Here is a 23,073-nt window from a genome sequence, read left to right as displayed (position 1 = left end):
ATCTTTTCAACCTGATGCATAGATTATATGGGATTTTTCAATTCATCCTTATAGGAAAGTTATAAAATTTTTCAAGTACTAAACAGCGGAAAGTTTTTATATATACTTTGATATATTTTTTACAATTAAAATCGATAATATTTTCTTTTTCTTATTAAACAGTTTAATTTACTAAAAAATATTTATAAACGGAAACGTAGTATCAAATTTTCAAATTTTTAAAATAAAAGTTTTGGTATATTTTTTATTATTATTTATATTAAGTAAATATTAANGAGTAGTGCTCTCGACTACGCCAGAAAATCGATTGGCGCCCGCGAAAATTCAAAAATACAAAAATGAAGTATATTACCAAGTAACCCAGTGAGAACTGCTTGCCTATCATTTTAGTTGAAAATACAAGAAGTTTTATTCCAAGCAAGCATCGCAAGCCCACTAGGTTAATTTCTGCTGCTTGCTTGGAATAAAATTTTTTGCATTTTATATTAAAATACAAAACATTTTAATAAATAAATAAATAAATAAATAAATTTTATTTTAGTACTGATTAATATTTTAAAAATGTAATTAATTTATATAATAAATAATACATAAGAGATAAATGTATATCTACTCGAAATATATTTAAAATTATAAAAAAGAAGTAATTTTATATACAGAAATATATATATATATATTTCGAGTCAAATTTACACGATTTTTCTTGTAAATTTAACTCGAATTTTCATAAATATTATATTAAATCGTAAATATTTTCAAGCTATCTGGCGTATTAATGGATGGTTAACGATTTATTCTCTATCGATATATATATATTTTTTATTATTGAATAATGTATTTTAACTAGTAGAATATGTTTAAAATAAGTTAACAATGATAAATTCTCATGTAAATTCTTATTTTTTTTCTCTAGAATAAAAATTTATATATGATACACGGTTTATCTTTTGGATAAATCTCGAATGATCAATCTTTTCTCTATGCACGTATTATTTTTTTAAATTCTTAACTGTATTTCTTACGAACCAGAACAATTTTCTGGTCAAGCTAACATAGTTTATATCGTTAGTATATGTCCATTCCGAATGTAACTTCCTTTCTAGATCGGATGTAGCTGATATATACTTTCCAAACGCCAAGCTTAAACTATTGAAACGTGATAATGGGGAGGAAGTTGAAAGTAGGAAAACGGAAACACAGGATAAACAGTCATGCCATTAAACGGTTCAAGGCGCTGTTTGATGACTGAGATAAATCTAGAAACCGTGCTATAGCTGAACAGTTTAGTAGTAATTCGTAGACGTCACGTCCTTTAAGGAAATTTTACCTTTAAAAGGACTAAAGGATTATCTAGTGGATTGTGATGGAACTAGTTGGTTGGTTGAAATCATACTGATAATATCAATTGCATTGGGTGATACGCTTCACAATAAAAAATTGCTACTCGTACAGGAAGTGAATTAAATCTTTATTTTCAATTTAAAGATTATTTATTAAAAATTTAACCTCCTTTCTTAATAGTAATAAAAGCATTAAAGTGTGATTTTATATATTTTACTCCATAATATACTTAACTTTAATGCAAATTTATTATATTTTTGAATATTCGTTCGTGGAAGAAAATACGCTTTATCATTTTACTTTTTTTTATTTAAAATGAAATATCATGTATTTTAAATATGCAATGATTCATATATTAAAATTACGTATATTTTCAATTGAATTTATGTAACTATAATTTTTAAAAGCGAAGTAAATATATTCACTTGCATCTTAAGAATTATTGGATTCTTGTTTTACAATTTACAAATGATAAATTCTTAAAATTTGACGATAAATTTTGTTATTGAATGTTTTCAAAATGATATTTTTATCATTTAAAATCATAAATAATCTTTTGTTCAAAATTAAATATGATAAATGTTTTACCTATAAATTTAGATATCCAATTTAGCTCAGTATAGTCAATTCAATTTATCAATTTCTCCTTTTTTTCGCCTTTCTCAACGTTCTTGTCACTTATTTTTCTTAATTTTCTTTTTCTTCTTTTTTTATCGAATTAAAAATTGTAAATTATCAAATTTTGACTCGTTTAAATTGGAAAATTACAGTATCACTTTACACGGTAAAGGGAAATTTAACTGATTTATCCAAAATTGGATAGTTTCTTTCGTGAAAAATTTAAAGCATTTACGAAAAAAAGTAACACTAACTTGTTTTTTAAGTGGTTTAATTTTTCTTTATACGCTTTTTTCGTAAATGCTTTAATCTTTAAAAGAAGTTTTTAGGTGCTTTTTTATTTATTTTTTGTGTATAAGCTATTTTTAAGTACTTTATTTTTTATAAGTTTCATCATTTTTGTACATGCTTTGTCGTAAAACCTTTTCATAAATGATTTTCGTAGTGATTTTTTTATAAATGTTTTTCTTTAAGTGCTTTTTCCTCTCTCTCTAAGCGTTTCTCATAAATGTTCTTTTAATGAATGCTTTTTCACAAGCGTTTTTTCTTATGAATGCTTTTCATAGATGCTTTACTATGTATCTTTTCTTAAACATTTTCTGTGAATACGTTTCCCAAATATCATTCTATAAGAGCTTTTTGTAGGATTTTCCTGTGGGTAGTTTTCATAGATACTTATCCAGGAATGCTTTTTCTTAGGTGCTTTTCTATAAATGTTTTTCATGCGCTGTCTTTTAATTAATGCTTTTGTAAATTTTTATTGGCACTCTCTTATTTTCTCTAATTTTTATAAATATATTTTTAAATACTTTATCAAATATTTTAAAAATTTTATACGCTTTTGAAACGTGCATTAACGTTTTCAAGAATTATTAATAGCAATAAATAAATTTTCGTATATGCAGCGAACTTTTATAAATATAAACTGCAAATACACTTTTTAGCAAATAAGATGAAAGTAAAAAANCATCTGCATGCTTTACTTAATATATAGATTAATTAGCTCATATCTCTTAATAACTTATTTTGTTATTCTGAACAGAACAAAACTGTTATTTAAATAACATAATAGATATACTTTTATTACTCGTATCGTTTCCATTTTATGGATGCAGTTAAATAAATTAGAAAGGAGACAGCTAACATCGTAAATATCAAAATATCAAATATCATCGTTTAGATTTTCTCAATTATTTTTAATGTTTGTAATTTGCTCCTTCTCAATTCTATCTGCCACACAACTGTCAGATTTCGCAGATAACTGTTTCGTAAAGACTGTCAAATTTGGCAAATTCTCTACCGAAATGCTGTCATATTTAGATCTATCTATATATATTTATCTATATATACAATAACATTATTAACATATCGACTTTAGAAACGATTGTAAATTTGAACAGAAAGCATTCTCTTGTTTGCCGTCAACATTGAATACATATTGTATATTCTAAGTATCTATAATCCTAAGAATTTCATTATATAAATTAGAATCCGTTTCATTAAATCTTAATGGAATCAATTCTTTCTAATACTTTTATCTTGTTATTAACGTTAGTAAATGTAGAATCGAAATATTGTAACGGTAGTTATTTTTGTCACGAAAGTAACCTTTACCAAAAAGCACGCGATTAAACTTTGCTTCCGATATTTTCTATGCTTTGCTGGATGTTGGTTTGTCGTCTATACTGGGTTTCTTTTTTCTTCTTCTTTTTTCTTTTTTTTCTTTTCATTTTATGCCGGAATGATATCGATTCTGGCCCTTCACTTACAGAGATATATTTCTGGTATTGTAAAAATGCAACTGCATTTTACAAAATTCCACAGAACGAGGTTTTGACGTTCGAGAAAATAAAGAAAATTTTCGAGTAGAAAACTTAGAAAGAAAATGCTAAATTCATTTTAATATTTCGATTTTTCGTATATTTAATTAATTTATATTTTATTATTGATATCGATATAAGGGTTGTCGAGTAATTAGATAAAATTTTTAAATTTTATTTATAATTATCTTATAAAAATTGAAATGAGTGAATAGATGTTATAACTATCAGCAATCTTTTTATTGCTATCTAGTGTAACATCAAAGAAATAATCTCAAGAAACCTATCTGAAGATACCTAAATGTGATAAAAAGTAGCTATCTAGAATCCATTTTAATTAATTTCTGAAGCAGGTATCTACGAAATGTTATAAACTGCTACTTAAATATTGATAACTATTAATAAAATCATTAATATTTTTAATTGACATCTGATGCAAGAGCTGAAAAATATTAGCAACGACTAAAGAAAGTACTTAGTAGGTTATCTTCTTTCACAGGAACCCGATATAGTTACTAACGAAACAATAGCAGCTACCAACAAAGATACCTGTAACCTTTTTTCACTTGTATCTGATATAGATATCAAAGAAACATTAGCAAACTACCAACAAAACATTGGCAACTACCAACAGAAATAACTAAAACCTTTTTTATTTGTACCTATTACAGATACCAACCAGACATTAGTGGCTATTATCAATAGAACAGCCTAAAATCTTTGAAAGGCACTTGAAATAAATGAAGAAATGTTAAATTTTTTTACTCTAATATTATATCAGATATCCAAAAATTATTGTAGCTTTAGTGCAAAAATAGCAGTTACTTCCGTTGATAGTTGCTAATGAAAACTATTTGTTCAGAGGTATTCACTAAGCTGTAGAGATGAAACAGACCAACTATCTAAATTAATTTGCTTTAACCAAGCATTATTGCAGAGGTTGGAAGCAGGTAATAGAAATCATCATGACTAACATACCAAGAATTAAATGTAGTATATTAAATAAAGAAAACAACGCTAGCTATTTTTTCGTCTCTCTTCTGATTGAAAGCAAAAGCATATCGTTAATTAAGGATTATTTTCGACTTTATTCTATGCCGAATTACCTAATCTCCTTTGAATAATAGGATATATCTGTTACAATGACGACTTAATTATTTTAATTAAATATATGCTAAGTTAGCTAATAAATATTAAAAATGTGTCGAAACAAATTTAAAATTAAAAGAATAATATAATTTAAATGATGTAAAAATCATTCGAGCGTTAAGCATGTTAACTCGAAAAGAGTACTGGCATATGTTTATGATACTTTAATTCTATAAAAGAGTATATATTACCTATTCTAATAAATGCTATCTTCTAGTAAAGAAATAAAATCGAACAAAAGAGCTAAAAATAAAAAAAGCCACACAAAGTTCAGAAATCACGCTTTGTTCTTTGTGTCCTGCTGTTTGTCTAAAAGTTCTTTTGATGAGAGCGACGTGTCTTGCACAAAGACGTGACAGATCTGAGCTAAGAAACCATTCTAAGACGTCTAGTTTTTGCTTGAATTTAATTCTCTGCCAAAACAGTTTGATGTGATTACAAAAACGAATACATATTTATGCTGTTCAGATAGAAAGAATCGTTTCATTTTGCTATTTTCTCATGCTAAACGCATTTTAAATCTTTTATATCCGTTTTTCTTATTGTTAAGAAATAGGAACATTTTTGACAACTTAAGACTTTACAAAAATAAATAAATAAGGAAAAAAATAACAGAAAAAGGAAAATATGTTAGATGTCAACTTACTTGTTTGTGAAATAATTTTTTTTCTTCCCCCTCTTTCTCTTTCTATATATATATTTTATATAACTGTTAGCTGTGTTGTCGCTGATAGTTTATCTCTTCCTAATAAATTTTTAAGTAATATATATAGCCTATATATTACTAGTTCACAGATTAAAAGCTTCAAAACATTGAAAAGCTTTCAGTAATATATATTAAAAGTCACAACCGCTTACTGTAATATATATAATACAGAAAACTTTTGATACTTAATGGCAAGATGCTTTTAATCTGTAAACATTAAAAGTTTTACAGATTTGTTATCAAAATTTTTCAGCATTAAAGGAATTATATTAATGAAAAATAGCTTAAAAATTTAAGTAAGGATTCATTTATATAAATTAAAAGTGTTAACAAGTCTAGGTAATTGTTTAAAGAATAAAAATTGATGATACACGAGAAGTATCATTAATTAATGTGTATAAAAATAAGAAGTATTTTAAAATGTCTAGAATTTAAATCAATATATACAAATATTAAATTTTAAAATAATTTATTGAATAAAAGAGATTTTCACGAATAAAATAAAATTGAATGAAGTGGATAAACATTATTGTTTATATCAGTTATTGAGAAAGAGTGAAAAGCAATTTCAAGTATTGTTAAAAAAATAAAACAATATAAAAGAAAATTGAAGGATTATATTGTTTTGAGAGAATGTATTGTTTAGAACATAAAATATAGGCTTTAATAGAGCGATATCTCTTCCAAAAATCTGTAAATTCTCAAGAAAATGATAAATAGTGCAGTATCATTTGAACCAATATCGAAATGCATCATCTCTTCCTTTGGAGGAAAAAAGAATATATAAATTCACTATGTAAAATTTCTTCAAATAGATTATATAGGAAAAATTTATCGTTTTTCTTTTGATATTTTTATTGAAAGTTTTATGAGTTATAAAAATATAAAAAATCTTACTTGGTTATTTTTTCATTGAAGTACTGTATATGCAACAAAATTAACTATTGTGCCATATAAAATATTATATTTTAGTTATAATTCTTGTTGACATCTGCATGCTTTACTTAATATATAGATTAATTAGCTCATATCTCTTAATAACTTATTTTGTTATTCTGAACAGAACAAAACTGTTATTTAAATAACATAATAGATGCGAGCCTTGTGATGAATGATGTTCAAGGAAGAAATATGATGAATAGTTGTATATTTATCGCTGATTTAAAAGATTTGTTAATTAAAATTAATTGTATTAAACAACACTTATATACCATTTGTTAGAGATAAATAAGAAATTCTTGATTTGATGAAGATTAAACTATTTTTTATAGTTATATTAAAACAGCAAATATTAATTAATTGTTCTATTCTGAAGTACCGTATCAGTGTTTCTTAACTAGTAAATCGCAATTTACTAATTGGAAAATGTTACTCTTAATTTTTAAAGTGGTTGTTTCTTAATCAGTAGATCGCGATTCATTAATTGGAAAGAACTACTTTAAAAACGTTGCCGTGAATTAACTGAAAGGGAAACATTCTTGTGAATCACATTGAAAGGGGAAAGTTACTGCGGTAAACCAACTGATGGTAATTTATTACTTGAATATAGTAAATATATTATTCAAAATTAGTAATAATTGTTTATTTGTAGATACCACTAATAAAAATTTACATAGTACTCTTTGAACAATTTACCTCAAGTAATTACTCTTTAATAAAATATAAAAGCATTGTTGATACTTATTGGTATAGAAATATCGAACGTACTACTTGTGTAACCACGTTATGAACTCTCCAGTTGGAAAATATTGTTGAGTTCACTGGCTTAAAACATTACAATGTCTAACTATTTGGTATAAAGCGCTATTGAGAACTTACTACATGAATGCTTCGTATGTTTTCAGTTATATTTAAATTAGTTTTAAAACGTTAACAACGCTTTTTAAGATGATTTTTTGTAAACGATTAAAGATAAGCATAAATTATAAACCGTTTAAAACAAAAGCACATTTCATAATAAATATACAGGTCTATAATTATCTATTTGAAATTAAATAATTTAAAAAAAAAAACTTGACAAAAAGTTATTAAATGCCTAATTCCTCTTAAGAATGTCGCCGCTCTCAAGAATTTTTAGGATTAGTTTTTTCTAACAATTTCGGAATCTTGACATTTTCGAACTGTAAAGAAAATACTCACGAAGTCAGACATTTGAATTACGTTTCGTTATCTTGATGTTTGACTACCTCTCAAGAGAGATTGAAAATAAGAAAAATCTCGGATGAAAGGTTTCTTTCTTGAATGAATCGCGACCTTAATTAATAATTTTAATTACTTCTTATAAATTATTTTATATAATAATAAATTTTAAAAAGTAAAAATACTTTTTAAAATATAATAAAATATATCTATTAATGTTTAACGGAAAAAATATATATATATAATAACTAAAGAACGATTAAATACAAATATTTGTTGGAGAGTTTATTCAATACTATCCTGAGTATATCTATTGAGAATTACCTGGCAACCAGTCAAAATGGGAAAAGCGGCGAACCAAAATGGTTCAGTAAAACGTCAGAACGATAGTCATAAAGACGACTTGAATGCCTGAGTGACAGACGAGGAAAGTGGAACCCAATATACAGGAATAGGTTAGGTTCAGTGATTCTTTTTGACTGTGATATTTTTACGATTCAATATAAAGTTGCAGACCAAACGTGTGTCTCCGATGGGGGACAGATGGCTTTGACGCATACTGCAAGATATGTTGTTAAAGAGGACAGGAGATACTTGTTATAAAATGATGTCGATAGAATAGATCTCAATAGGTTTCAACAGATCTGTTCAAACGTTGCTATAGCCCGTGGTTAAGAGAAGAGTGTATCTCTATTGGACGTGTATCAAATCTTTTTTCTTTCAAAATTTAATTTATTTCTTAATAAGTCATTTAAATTATATTTTAGATGCGTCTTTTAATAAATAAATAAATATATTTTAGTAATGATTCTGTCGTTAAAGTATATTAAGCATGTTAGCCTGTAAATGTCTCTTTATAGCAATATTTTTGTGTTATGAAAGAAAGCCGAATCTCAAAGGGCCTCATTAACATATTTCTAAAACTGTAAGCATATTTTAATGGGATTATATACAGAAATTTATTTAGCTTTGCTCTTGTATAAATGCGAAATATTTTATTTATTTAGATAAGGTAAATTATAATACTGTTATTATTATTATTATTTTTTGTAAACAAAAAAATAATTCAATATTCTATTCAAATACGTGCATCAATTTACTCTTATAGGCGTTTTAAAAATAAAAAAATGGTTCTAGATTTTATTTTTAAATAAAATTATAATAAAATATATTTATATTTTATTCGAATTCTATAAAATAAAACAAACATTTTTTTAATAAAATACTTTTATCAGATTTCTTTAGCATTTCTCGTATACGAATAAAAATTTTAATTAAAGAAAATAATTAAAATATATAAGTATGAAAAGATATATTTTACAAGAAAATTACATAAAATATTCATTTAATGAAACAGTAATCGAGTGTGACATATCTTTTAAGTGTAATATTTATTTGAAGATAATTATTTTTGACCATTTAACATTAATATATATCAAATTGTCCGAGAAAATCCACATAAAATGAGGATATTCCGACGATAATCGCGATTCAGTCAAATTATTTTAGGCGTGAGTAATCTTTGGTAACGATTCTTTCTCAATAAATATTTCAATACTGGCACATCACAGCTGCATAATGCGCGTATGACACGAGACATATCTCGATCTCTTAGAATGCTTCAGAACAAATGGATTCTAGTGACTTCAGTAAACTTTTAACAATGTAACTTGTTCCATTAGAGGGATGAAATATCCTACTCCGGATAAGGAAAATTTAATGATGTTCTGCCACACCCAATGCGGTCCAATACCAAAATTCTGCAAATAGCTTTTATTGTGAGATGTAAGAAACATTCCAATAAGAAAATAGTTGAAACACTTAATTATTGATGTAATAAAACCCGTAAAATATAGAATTTCTCTTTCGAAAAAAGTTCTAATAAAATTTATCATCTAGAAGCTAATAATTTTATCCTTGCAGCGTTGTAATTTTGTCAAAATACAATTAGAAAATCTAAAAATTCTTCTATCATGAAGATAAAAAAAATTGTTTAGTGAGGAAAGTGGAATGACTGTAGAATGTTATAACTGGATTTTGATAATTAACAAGATTTATATTTTATTCGTAACCCTTTATAAGTTTATTCTCTTAAGAGAATTAAATTATTTTAGAATACGTTAAAGTTAAAGCATATATCTCAGTGTGTATTTTATCCTTAATAAGTAGTATATATCCTTAATTTAGCTTAAAATAATTTAATCTTCAAAAAGTTATACTTTTGTTAAATGAATTTACAAATGGTAAAATATCCATTTATACAGATAACAAGTCAGATTAATTATTTTAAAAATTGTATTTAGATTCGGACAATTATAAAATACATATGTCATTCTTTTTAATCTTATAAAGATTTAAAATTTTTGCCAAAAATAATATAAAAATTCGTAAAATTCCATTTTGATAAAGATTAAAAAATGTTTAAAACAGAAATTATAATAATTGGAAAAATTAATAACTAGATTTGAATAATTATTCATTATAAGATATAAACAAAATAGTTGCTTCAATCGCTCATTATACAGTAAGTCGAAGGAAGTAGATATGAATAACAATTATACAATACTTTCTCGAAAACAGGCTTTAGGGAATGTCAGGAGGGTTATTCTTCCGTGGTGATTATTTATAATGAGGACTTTGCCTTATACTTCGTTCCTTACGTCATAACCGTCTGTTGTTCAGGCAGGTGGTTCCTTTGCCCCGGGTAATGTTATATTACAGCATGGCTTTGCTGATGTGAGGAGAAAGCCCACTTAGCCAATTTCTACTATATATAATGAGAAAACGGACTCATTGTTATAACAATGAGATCGATATTTCTATCGAATAACACTTGTTTCGATTCTTAAAAATCCTTTCTGAAACTAAGAAAACAACAATAACAATAACAATAATAATTAAAAGTTAAGACCAATTTCAAAAAGGATAAACAGGAAAAAAGTTGTCAAATTAATCCGAAAAATCCTCGTGTTTACTTAACCGAACGCTTGTATAAGATAAACAATTTTTAGGTATACAAATATGGTGTTATTTGCAAGTAGTACGATGTATGGTTCATCTCGTTGTGACGCAGACTTTACGATGTCGTTACGTCGTCCAACGTTATTAAAACGTTATGATATCCATTTAATGTTCCTTATTTCCAGTCATCTTCTATCGTGAAAACGATAATGCTATTTATGGTTGAACATAACGAAGTAATACAAGCTAACTAATAACAACGTATATGAGAGAAAGAAAAGATACAACATTGAAATAAATGAATTTCATTTAAATGAAAGTAGTAAATTGTTTTTATATTTTAATGTAATTAATCGAGACTTATAGTGACATGTCAGATATATATATATTTAAAAAATTATAAATTTGATGAAATTTAATAATTTAAAAACAGATATTATCTACTAATGGATGGAGTTATTTCTTCATGAAGTATAAATAGTTGCACAGATTCGCTTCGTTGCTTTCACACTCAGGCAAAACAAATGAGGAATTACTTTAATTAAAGAATTCATCGTTCCGTTTTCAAAGTTAATTTTCCTCATAACTTTTGTTAACGTATTTATAAAAATCAAAAGCTATCTTACTCTCTCGCTCCCTCCTTCTCTTTCTCGTTGGTTATAATTATTTTTGTCAGTACAATAGCAGATGTTAATCTGGTAGAACGTTAATTTAACCTTATTATCTATCAACAGCTAATTTTATAAAAATAAAATACTTAAAAATTATATTTTATTTTTCAGTAACCAGTCAAAATGGGAAAAGCGGCGAACCAAAATGGTTCAGTAAAACGTCAGAACGATAGTCATAAAGACGACTTGAATGCCTGAGTGACAGACGAGGAAAGTGGAACCCAATATACAGGAATAGGTTAGGTTCAGTGATTCTTTTTGACTGTGATATTTTTACGATTCAATATAAAGTTGCAGACCAAACGTGTGTCTCCGATGGGGGACAGATGGCTTTGACGCATACTGCAAGATATGTTGTTAAAGAGGACAGGAGATACTTGTTATAAAATGATGTCGATAGAATAGATCTCAATAGGTTTCAACAGATCTGTTCAAACGTTGCTATAGCCCGTGGTTAAGAGAAGAGTGTATCTCTATTGGACGTGTATCAAATCTTTTTTCTTTCAAAATTTAATTTATTTCTTAATAAGTCATTTAAATTATATTTTAGATGCGTCTTTTAATAAATAAATAAATATATTTTAGTAATGATTCTGTCGTTAAAGTATATTAAGCATGTTAGCCTGTAAATGTCTCTTTATAGCAATATTTTTGTGTTATGAAAGAAAGCCGAATCTCAAAGGGCCTCATTAACATATTTCTAAAACTGTAAGCATATTTTAATGGGATTATATACAGAAATTTATTTAGCTTTGCTCTTGTATAAATGCGAAATATTTTATTTATTTAGATAAGGTAAATTATAATACTGTTATTATTATTATTATTTTTTGTAAACAAAAAAATAATTCAATATTCTATTCAAATACGNATAACTTAAAATAAAAACTAAAAACTATTTTAATTTTTAAATTTAGAATCGTAATATCTGAAGCAAAATCGTCTCCAGAGACGGTTGTTCCATAGCTAAGAAAATGAACGTTTTCTTTTAATTCTTCTCCCCTTCTAACATCGAAAAGATAGAACATATTTGACAGGAAACCTCGAAGGAATCTACTACATGAAAAACATGATCAGAGAAATACATTTTTTTTGTATCTAACAATATATTAAGCTGTAAAAAAAATTATGTTCTTGCTAGCAAAAATGCATTGATTCTTCTGGTCAATCAAAATATAGTTCATCGTCTTATTTGTTCTGGTGTTGTGCAAGAACTAGCTGAAAGTCATTATTGGGTGTCTGTTCCAGAGAGAAATTGCCTTTTCTCACTGCACCACCTAAGCCTTCAAATAAGAGATGTCTTGTAAGGTTATGTCTGACTGGTCGATGTAACGGTTGGACGACTGTTGCAACTTTCAGAAAAAAAATATAAAATATATATATATATATATATATAGGGAATTGAGCGATCTTTTCGATGTTGCCTGTGTACTGAGGAAATAAGTACCTGTTAGACTTAATCGCCAGAGATCAACTTGCGATGCTGGAAATACTATCTTCTTATTTGACACTGCTTCAAGACCTAGAAAGAAACACCTGTCCAATTTAGGTGCTCTTTCTAAGTCCAAGAAAAACATTGGATAAGGAAATAAATGTTTATCATAGAAAGAGTTGGTATTGAATAAGATTGCACTTCAACATTCCGCATTGATGTTGATTCTAGATGACAACTTTAGTCTATAAATAAGTATATTTGCTTCACATTTCACTTACGATCATCACTAATGATTAAAATATTTATCCTGGAAATGATAAAAATTTCAAAGTATTTTTATAAACGATATATAGAAAATTATTAATTTTAATGGGATTTGTTTAGTAGTATTAGTTGTTGTTGTTATTATAAGAAAATGCGTAAAATTAATCATGTCTCGATTCCTTCTAAATAGATGTGAAAAATCTTAATTGGCGCAATCTGTTATTGGACGAATTAAAGAAGGAGTGAAAGGATCGAAAGTGTGTATATTAGAAAGCTTTGGATACTCGACAAACATTATTGTGAATGATAGTGTGCTAAATCATCGCCATCAAAGACACGTGAAATATCGTAGTAATTAAAACGAACAAGGAGGCAGGTTACTTCGAAATTAATGTTCACGTTATTGGTCTGCTTTGGTGCTGCAATATTTACCTGTCAGAAAACAGCGTTGAAAACGTTTTTATCTTTCTCTTTCTTGTCAAGCTCTGGATATATTGATAAAATATATCCGAACGTTTCGCGATAACGTATACACACACAAACACACACACAAAAAAGATGCACCTGTAAAGGAACAGGTGTTTACTTAAACGCTAGAATCTGATCACCATATTCTTATAATATTTAAGAAAAGACCATTAATGTTATTATTTACATTATAATAGTGTAAACGATCGTTATTTTTAATCGTAAATTGTAATAAAATGAGTGGGAAAATGATAAAAATAGCTTTAGCATCCCTCATAAAAAAGCACTCTTATCTGTTGAAGAAATTCATTAAAATATGCTAATTACTTATTATATTAGCTCATAAAGATGAAATCTATTTAATAAGCAATAATTATTCTTTAATAAAATTCCTTCAATACTTTCATAAAACTTTTATCGGTTTATGAAAACATCTCTATTATTACAAAAAAATTTATTTAAAATTATAAGAGCCTTAGATTTATAAATTGAAATGGTATAATTTATGTAAAACAACAAGAAGGGAAAAAAGTTAAAAAAAGAAACTAATATGCAAATCTCAGAATTTATCTTTTAGCTTGTTTACTTCATTATCTTGTATCCTATCAAGTAAGCGCTATAAATCATTCTTTTTACATTGCTTTTATACTCTAGTAATTACGATATCAGGTATCCTCTGGGACATCCGTTACTTTTGTCCCTATTAAGGAAAAAGTGTCATCTACTGTAGATTCCTACATACAGTAATGAGTAAAGACGGAATAGGTATAGATATAGTTAAACAATTCTCATACGTTTACTTTGAACACGAACCGATCTGTCTCTAGAGAGGTATCAATCGATACTACGAGTGGTTTGTAATTTAACGGTAGCGGACATCCCTCTCTCGATTTGACCCATGCAACCCTCGAGAGCTCTTTCTGCCAATAATACTTGCTTATATCTCTAAGGGTCAGATAGTCGGTGACGTAATTCATTGACCGGAAATGCACTCTTACACCTTGAAGGAGATTATCATTTTAATTAATGGTAAAGATCTAAAACTATATCTATACAATGAATATATATGTATAGATAGATACGGTAATTAATTATATGACTGTTTCTTTAAAAGTAATCTTCATGTTCTATAAGCATTCAATTTGAAGAAGACTGTATATAACGTACGCTGAACTATCTTCAATGTCTACGTTATAAACGATAGTTTATGTTCGTGTATTATCACGATTTAATTAATAGATTGAATCCAAAGGTCTAAAACCATATTTACATAATTATAATTTAATATGTATGTATATCAATAAATATGTTAATTCTATAAATTACTCCTTTAAATGATCATTTTATGTCGTAGAAATGTGCATCTTAAAGGAAATCATCAATCTAATAGCCAATATCTATAAAGTTATAAGACATAGCTATAGTCTATTGTTATATATATAGAAAATATAATTATATTCAACACTTTACTACTAATAATATATATACATACGCCTTTATGTTTATGTTTGACCACAGCGTTCTATAAGATTAAGAAAATTATCAACTTTAAATGAAATCGAAATTCGCATCATCAAGAACGATATCTGCTTAATATACAAAATAAGCTAATTATATAAACTATTCTTTTAAAACATACATTTCTTTATGCCCTATAGCATATATCTTGAACAAAATAACAAAGATTCACAAGATTTCCATATACTAAGAAGATTCATATTTATAAGTAGCTAAGTCAATTATATAAATTATAAGATTCACGTACCACACTTCTCTAAGCATAGAATTTAAACGAAAGGATTCTAAAAATAGAATAGAATAAATCAAAAAAATATTAGAATAACATTATTTATATCTATTAGTTTCCACATCATTATAGTATATGATGATTCATAGAGTTAGCAAAAGTAAGTTAGATATTTGCGTAAATAGTCAACATAATGGAAAAAAATACATAATTTAAAAATGGTATAGGTAAATCTAATCGATAAAATAGTTAAATGTGTCGTTCCTTTAATTAGATTTTATTAATTTAATTATTTATTTAATAAAGTTACTCTTAAAGTTATTGCTTTCTTGGCCATTGAAACATTAACAGTGATAACACGTAATTCGATAAACTAATAAATTAATTAATTATATTCAAAATATTAATTACTAATACAAATTATTGATATTCTATAAAAGTCTATAAAGCAATCTATATCAATGAATTTTTTTTTAAATTAAAACTTTTAATCGTAGAAGAATATTCTACGTGATTAAAGTGTATAATTTTTCTTATTTATTTACGTTCAGAAAATATTTATCTGCTTTTTTATTATTTATTCTTTTATTAAATAAATTATATTGTTGATATCATATATATATACCTTATATATATATTCTTGTAGATTTAAAAATAAATTTTTAAAAATTATTTGCTTCATTGATTAAAATTTAATAAAAAATATATAAATATCTTCTTTACACATTTTGATTGTTATTTTTAAGGTAATCAGTTTCTTTAAATCGTATTTTTTTATGAGTTAACATAAAATATATAATAAAATAGCAAAGTAGATAATGTTTATTAATTTTTTAAGAGAAATTATTTGTTGGAGTATGTCAATAAAGGTACATTTTTATGAGAATATTTATATATATATTTATATATTTTTCTTCATTTCAAAATTTGATATTGCATCTAATAAGTTTTTCTTAAGCGGATGAACTGGAGAATTCCATGCATCACTTCATTTTCACTTAATGAGCACCGCATCATTTTTTACTCCTCATTTTTAAATTTCTTCTCTAAAAACACACACAAATTTTTTATCAATTTTTTCTTAATATATTTTTCATAAAGTAAGTAATTTAAAAATAATATTTATGACTATTAAATTTCAGATTTTTTATTAATAATTAATAANTCTATATATATATATATATTATAACTCGTATATTAAGGTTACAAAATATATAAGATACATAAAAGAAAATTAAGGTTTACTTTAATGTAAAACCATTAATAATAAAGTAAAGTATATATTAAATAAGAAATATCATCATTTTCTCATTTTTAAAAACCATTATCTTTGTAAAACTATTGCAATATAAAAAAAATCAGTTTTTTGTGACGTGTCACGTGTCACTCTTCTACTGTATTTTAACCATTGGGAGTTGTTGTTATAAAATTTGATTTGTCGGGGATGAGGAATAGGGATAACGATGTTGTCGGCAGGAAATGGCAAGAAAGCATCGTGCCAGTTGTAACCATTTAGTGAACGGCAAACGACCAATTCATTGGTGCAGCACATGCTCAGATCACTTACATTACTCGTCTGCAGTGGCTCATGATCGTTGTCTCAAATCAAATTACCGAATCGCCAAAGCTTGTTGATTGCACGACACGAATATAAAACTTTCTGCTGTTCTAACAAATATTGCTATTTTTATGACACTTGATACTTTTCTATTTATTAGTTGAAGACATTCAATCTAATGTTCTTCGGGATTACATCTTTGTGTGTGTGTTTATATACAGATAACACTTCTTATCTGTTTAATGTCCCTATGTAATTCAAGATGGAACTAAGTGCTTTTTACTTAAAAAAACACTATTGACAGATAGAAAATTATATAATTGATTTTTTAAAATTCCTAAATTTCTTTATGATGTTAAAATCAATTTTGTTGTATTTGAAGCTTTTACTAGGCGGAGAAATTAAATAAAACAATGTGATAGAGTAAGTGATTATAGAAATTTTGTTTAAAAAATATATATAAATTTATATAATTTATTTTGTTTTTACTATAATTTTAACATTATCTAAAAATGCAATAAGTGCATAAATCTCTATTTATTTTAACTTACGAAAAATTATGATGAAAGAGTTTCAAAAGGATAAGTGAGATACGTGAGAAATTAAATTTTTGAAATTTTTATAAAATAAATAACATTATTTAGAGAATAGATAATGATAATATTTTTGAATTGGTTCTTGTAATTTAATATAAAAATTTATTTTTTTAAGTTACTTTTTCTCAAGTATATAATGTTATCATGATGTGGCAATAGACTAAAATATTAATACTGTAATAATAATCCAGAAAATAGGAAGTTATAACTGCCTGTTGCTCTATCTAGATTAAATTATTTGTAGAGGAAATGGTATTTATCGGTCTGTTGATGTTTCCCTTGATGATATAGCCACAGATAGCATTTTATCTCAGAATGTCATATAAACAACCATGCAAAAAACTAAAATAAAATTCAATGAAGCAAAGTGCTCTTTTGATTAAAAAATAATAATTGATAACTTATATAAGATTATGTAATAAGTTAATGAAAGTCAAATTAGTTATTTCTTTCATTAAAGCATCGAGTCAATTAATAAAATGAACAAGCATTTATCCATGGATTATTTAAGTCTTCGTCGAGTCATTGTATTGGATGTTTGTATCCTCGATACATTTGCCTGGTGAAATTTATTCGTGCCACAGAATTCTCGATTGCTTAGCGGAAAAGGAAAACGAAGTTATCCTAGAAAATCCCGGTTTTGGAAAGCGGAAAATGGAATCTCATTCTCACGGGACCGACTCTGTCTCTTTTGCAGAAGGTTAGGTCTACATTGTGAGCTTGAGGACTTGAGGGATTAATTACGTCAGCTATATGATTGATAGAAGTGTAGCAAACGCTTCTAACAACTATATCCTCAAACATCAGAGTAAAACATTAATTAGGGGGTCGTATGTCCCGTCAAAGTAAATTAACATCAACTAGTTTGGAAAACCTGTAATGAAATTCATTCTTTAATGAGCATCCCTCCGATTTTCATTTATATAATTTTATACATAAATTCTAACATCACATAGTAAGAAAAAGGAGGGGTATAATGCGAAAATTCATTAAATTGTTACAGAAAGAGAGAAAGGGAGAGATTAATTCTATTAATTAAAACTAAAAAGTTTTATCTTCAACTACGATTGAAATTTGCATAATTATAACAATTTCTCTTTTCTCGGTGACACCAACCTCGTAATAAATAGTATAATCTCCTTCTACTACAATTTCTCTTACAAATTGATCCCCAAGCCTAGAACTAAATGCGAAAGGAATAGCGGCGATCCATTGAAAGATTTCTGATTACATCAATGATGTAGTGTTCATATGAGAATGTATCAAAAGTGGATGGATTTCTACCACCCTAGCTATTCTTAGAACGATAGACAATTGCACGCACCATACGTCACTACCACGTGGCATGGAAATTAATGAAACCTATGTAGGTGTAGTTAATTGGAGTGTTGGAAGCAGCCGCACATTGATAATAGGAGGAAATAGCAATGAATGTCAAGATATGATGATCTGTGTAAGGTAGTTGGAGAGTAGAAAGTTATACTGTAACATTCATTTATAAAACTCTTTGATGTGACAGCTTCTATTAATCGAGTCAAAGGAACAAATTTTAAGCATGTCGAAGATAAATAGCTCACCAGTTATAACATTTTTTCCTTCTTTACCATTAGCAGAAAAAATGTTAATGTTGTATTTATAGAACGTACCACAACTCAAAAGTAAGTGAATAAATCAGCAACCTTTACTAATTAGGTGTTTAATTTATATAAGATATCAAAATATCTTAACATTTTTATTAAATTTGATAATATACTTTCAGGTAGTAGGTAATTATATGGTAGAAAACAAACTATCTACTTTCGAACGTACTGAAAAATATGAATAATGTTCCAAGTGGATAGAGAACATAAATAACTAGAAATAATTTATATACAAAAGTAGAAAAATAATTCACATCTTTTTTTACAGAAAATAATGATAATTAAGAACAGAAGCAAAGATTATATTTCTGAAATCTTAACTGATATCATCAATGAAAAGGTCTTGAAATATGTCATTTAATTCCCTTCATTTTCATTCTGTAAATCCATTAGTTCTGATGGATGCTTGGAATTGACGGCAAAAATAATGAACTCACTTTCCCTACGTTTTTTATATTCTCATCCCATTCACTAAGAATATCAAACCAACTTTTCTTTTATGAAACGATAAAAAATTACTTCATTACATTTCGAAAAAGAAATATATTAAAAGAATAATTAACTGATAATGTATTTGAACTTTTCGTATCTTTTTGAAAAATCAAAAAATTTCTAAGTTAAAATAATAAAAATTCATTGACACTTATTTGCATAAATATTAAATTTCTCAGTTCTATTAACATTTAACTTAACTTCGATACAATTTATTCTTCATAAACATTTATAAAGTGAAATTTCTAGATATTTGTATATTAAAACATACAAAACTTCATAATTTTTTACTATGTTTGATAAGTATTAATTTAATATCCAATTTGGTAAGGAAAAACATAGAAGAGATATGCACATAAATGATTTTTTAATGAATTTCCTAACTTATCATTCCTTTAACAACATTATAGAGTGAAGAAACGACAAATTCTGAACTTCTTTACGGCTTATTTATTATAAACGTTCATAAATTTCAGAATTCCTGAAGATTTGCATATCAGAACATGAAATTTTGTGATTTGTCACTAAGTTTGATCCTTAAATAGTTACAATATCCAGATAAATAGAAGAAAACATACAAGAGAAGTGAATTTAAATGATTTTTTTAAAAGAATTTCCTAACTTATCATTCATTTAACAACATTATAGAGTAAAGAAGCGACAAATTCATTTATTACAAAGTCAATGATTTATAGTCAATTTTTATTTATTGACTAGATGACAATTTATAAAAAGGTAGTCATCTACGACTCTAAGAAAGCCAAACTGATTAAGAGTAGTGTGAAAGGAGTAGGAGAATCGGGGGTGAAGATATCGAGAAGGGGGTTTAAATCGATTCATTTCTCCTGTTGTATGGCACGATTGCTAATCAACGTGGTAGACGTTAATGTGTTTGCGAAGGATGGGGCGGTCCCAGTAACTAGAAAGTTGTCATTACGTATTCCGGCTATATTTCCGCTTCATCATTACTTTTATGATTCGCTTCTCGGATCTTTCTGAGTTTCAACGGTCATTAATATTGTCCGCTACGGACATATCATTATGAACAGCGTATTGCCTAACGATGAAACGTATGAAATATTCATGGACATTTGATACCATGCGGGACATTCTAGTAGTCTTACTCAAGTATCATCTTAAACTCAGTCTGCGGATCAAATGAGGTCAATCTTTCAACGTACGTAATCTTATAAAATGGTTTGCAAAATCTTGCATGTCTACATTCAAAGATCTGTATTGAAAGTTTCACCTCTTTACAACACATTAATTGATAATTCGTGATTGAGATGACAGTTCCAGATATCAATTTTACTCGTATAATGAGATCAATGATATTAAAATGTCGAGTAACCTTAGACATAGAAATTGCATTCACTCAAAGGGAGTGAATAGTAAAGAATTGGTTCATCTCCGACTTTTACTAATTGCTATTCGTGTAAATGTTGGCACGAATATTAATTTTTACTCATAAAATTAATTTTTGCTCATAAAATTAACTTTAAAGGTCCGAAAACTGTTAGCCTATTCGATATAAGGTTTATTCGATATATTAACACAAAATTTAATTTCTTTTTATAAACGGTGAATTATTACAAATTTTGAAAATAGAAAATATATTTTTAAAGTCATAAATTGATTTTTAACAACGTTCGATTTATACGTAGAAGTAGTTTTTACAATAAAAAGAAAAAAATTGTTTAGTTATTATTACATTTATTTAGTACGGATAGTTTTATAAATAACGATAGTCCACTTGGAATTTTAAACAAATCAGTTACCATACATCTTACGCTACTTTTGTAGCAAATCTCTGTAATCTCTAATCAACATGTCACTCAGTAATTGAAGCCTCTTGAACACGGCTATTCTATGCTGAAGGCTTTTATCGGTCGGTTTAATACAGAAGAGTGTGCAATGAATTCCTAAACAAGTGTCTCTTGTAACTGTTCCAAAACATTAGGAAGTACATTATACAATGCCGAACCGAATAACACACGTACTCGTATATAATTTTATACAAAAATTTTCTTTTATAAGTTGCATCTTTCGGTGCAATTGTCTAGAAGTATATCAGCAATTGTTGTAGATAGAATTGTGTTTGCCTTTAGGGTTATACATAGCACGGAAGAGGGGATCATTATCGATAAATTTAAACAATACTCACCGGTTACGATGCTGAAGAAGAAAATCCACTTGATCATAGTGAACAATCCACACATCACGTGTAGTTGTAAGAGCAGCTTGGACTGCAACCTACCTCGCCGTATGATCGCTACTGTCCTTCTGATTGTAGCACACGAAGGCGAACGAAGCGCCGCTGTTTTGCCACACCCGATCGACGAATATGGTCTTGCGATCACAAATAAGGTAATTTACTTCACGGGTTGGATATCCAACAGACACACCTCTATATAAAATTAAAAGATATGATCATATAGATGATACTTCATTCCCCCCATTAAATAGAAAATTCTCAAATTTTTTTTTTTTGTATTTTTTTCAATTTTTCTTCATCTTGAAAAGATTGTAAGTGGATAGAAAATCATGTTGTAATTAATCAATCCCTACATTAATGATATTTAACTGTCATTCGGATATCACAAACGGATTCTACGGTTTTTCATGCGTGAAACACTTGCCAAGTACAATATACATATATATGAAAGGAAAAAATTTGCAAATTAAATGATTGATTATTTTAATATTTTATAAATATTTTATTATCGTTTGTCAAAAACAGTTACAGTTGATACTTTGCCACTAATAAGATTTCCTGTTTTGTTTTGATAACGTTTAAATATGATATAATAATCGATAGGACGAATTAATTGGAAAACTAATGGGTCAATTAATTTTTTTATTTTTTGTTTCCTTGTTAAAAATTATCAATTAAATAAAAATATTTTTATTATTAAAGTTTATATTAAATAATAAATTAGCAAAGTATNATTTATTTTAACTATTAAAAATTAGTCTTTGAAGATAATCTTTTTGAATTTTGATTAATATTTATTTTTTTAAATTTTAAAATTCAGTAACAATTTCTATTTTTGTTTTTTTTCAATTAGTTTAGTAGTATTTTTTGTACATTTTCGAATATTTTAAAAACAATTTTTGCATTTTTTAAAAAGTTTTTTAATGAATAATTTTTTAATATAAAAATTACAAATTAATAACATAAATTTATTAGCTTCATTAAAAAAAAAACTGAACGATATTCGAAAAATTACCGAAATTTTAAACATTTATCTTTAATTTGCTTAAGATAAAAAAAAATTCTTTTCGAACTGATTATAAATGAACAAAATCTAAAAAATTTAAATTGTTTTCCAAATATGCACAAAAATGTATACTTTAGAAAGTTGTATTTGGATAGAAAGGATGCCAATTTTTATATACCAAACTATATTCTAGAAAAAATAAAATAAAATAATATTTTCAATTTTCGACTAAAGTATATCCTGTAAC

General features: G+C 26.7%; 1 protein-coding gene across 2 annotated transcripts in view; it reads right to left on the bottom strand.

Moving 5' to 3' along the window:
* Positions 1-22,159, bottom strand: part of LOC111641718 — a 181,317-nt gene extending 159,158 nt beyond the window's left edge. Inside the window, exon 1 of one of the 2 annotated variants that reach the window (XM_023387926.1) lies at positions 21,770-22,159. In XM_023387926.1, coding sequence (XP_023243694.1) covers positions 21,770-21,824 — 55 coding nt within the window. In that variant the 5' untranslated portion in view covers positions 21,825-22,159. The remainder of the gene's footprint in view (positions 1-21,769) is intronic. The other variant, XM_023387927.1, reaches the window with a different exon arrangement.
* Positions 22,160-23,073: the final 914 nt, after the last annotated feature.

Source organism: Centruroides sculpturatus, unplaced genomic scaffold, assembly GCF_000671375.1.
Source record: "Centruroides sculpturatus isolate CEXI.00-Female unplaced genomic scaffold, Cexi_2.0 scaffold52, whole genome shotgun sequence".
Lineage (NCBI taxonomy): Eukaryota > Metazoa > Arthropoda > Arachnida > Scorpiones > Buthidae > Centruroides > Centruroides sculpturatus.
Note: the sequence above shows the minus strand (reverse complement) of the source record. Positions and strands in the feature narration are given on the sequence as shown.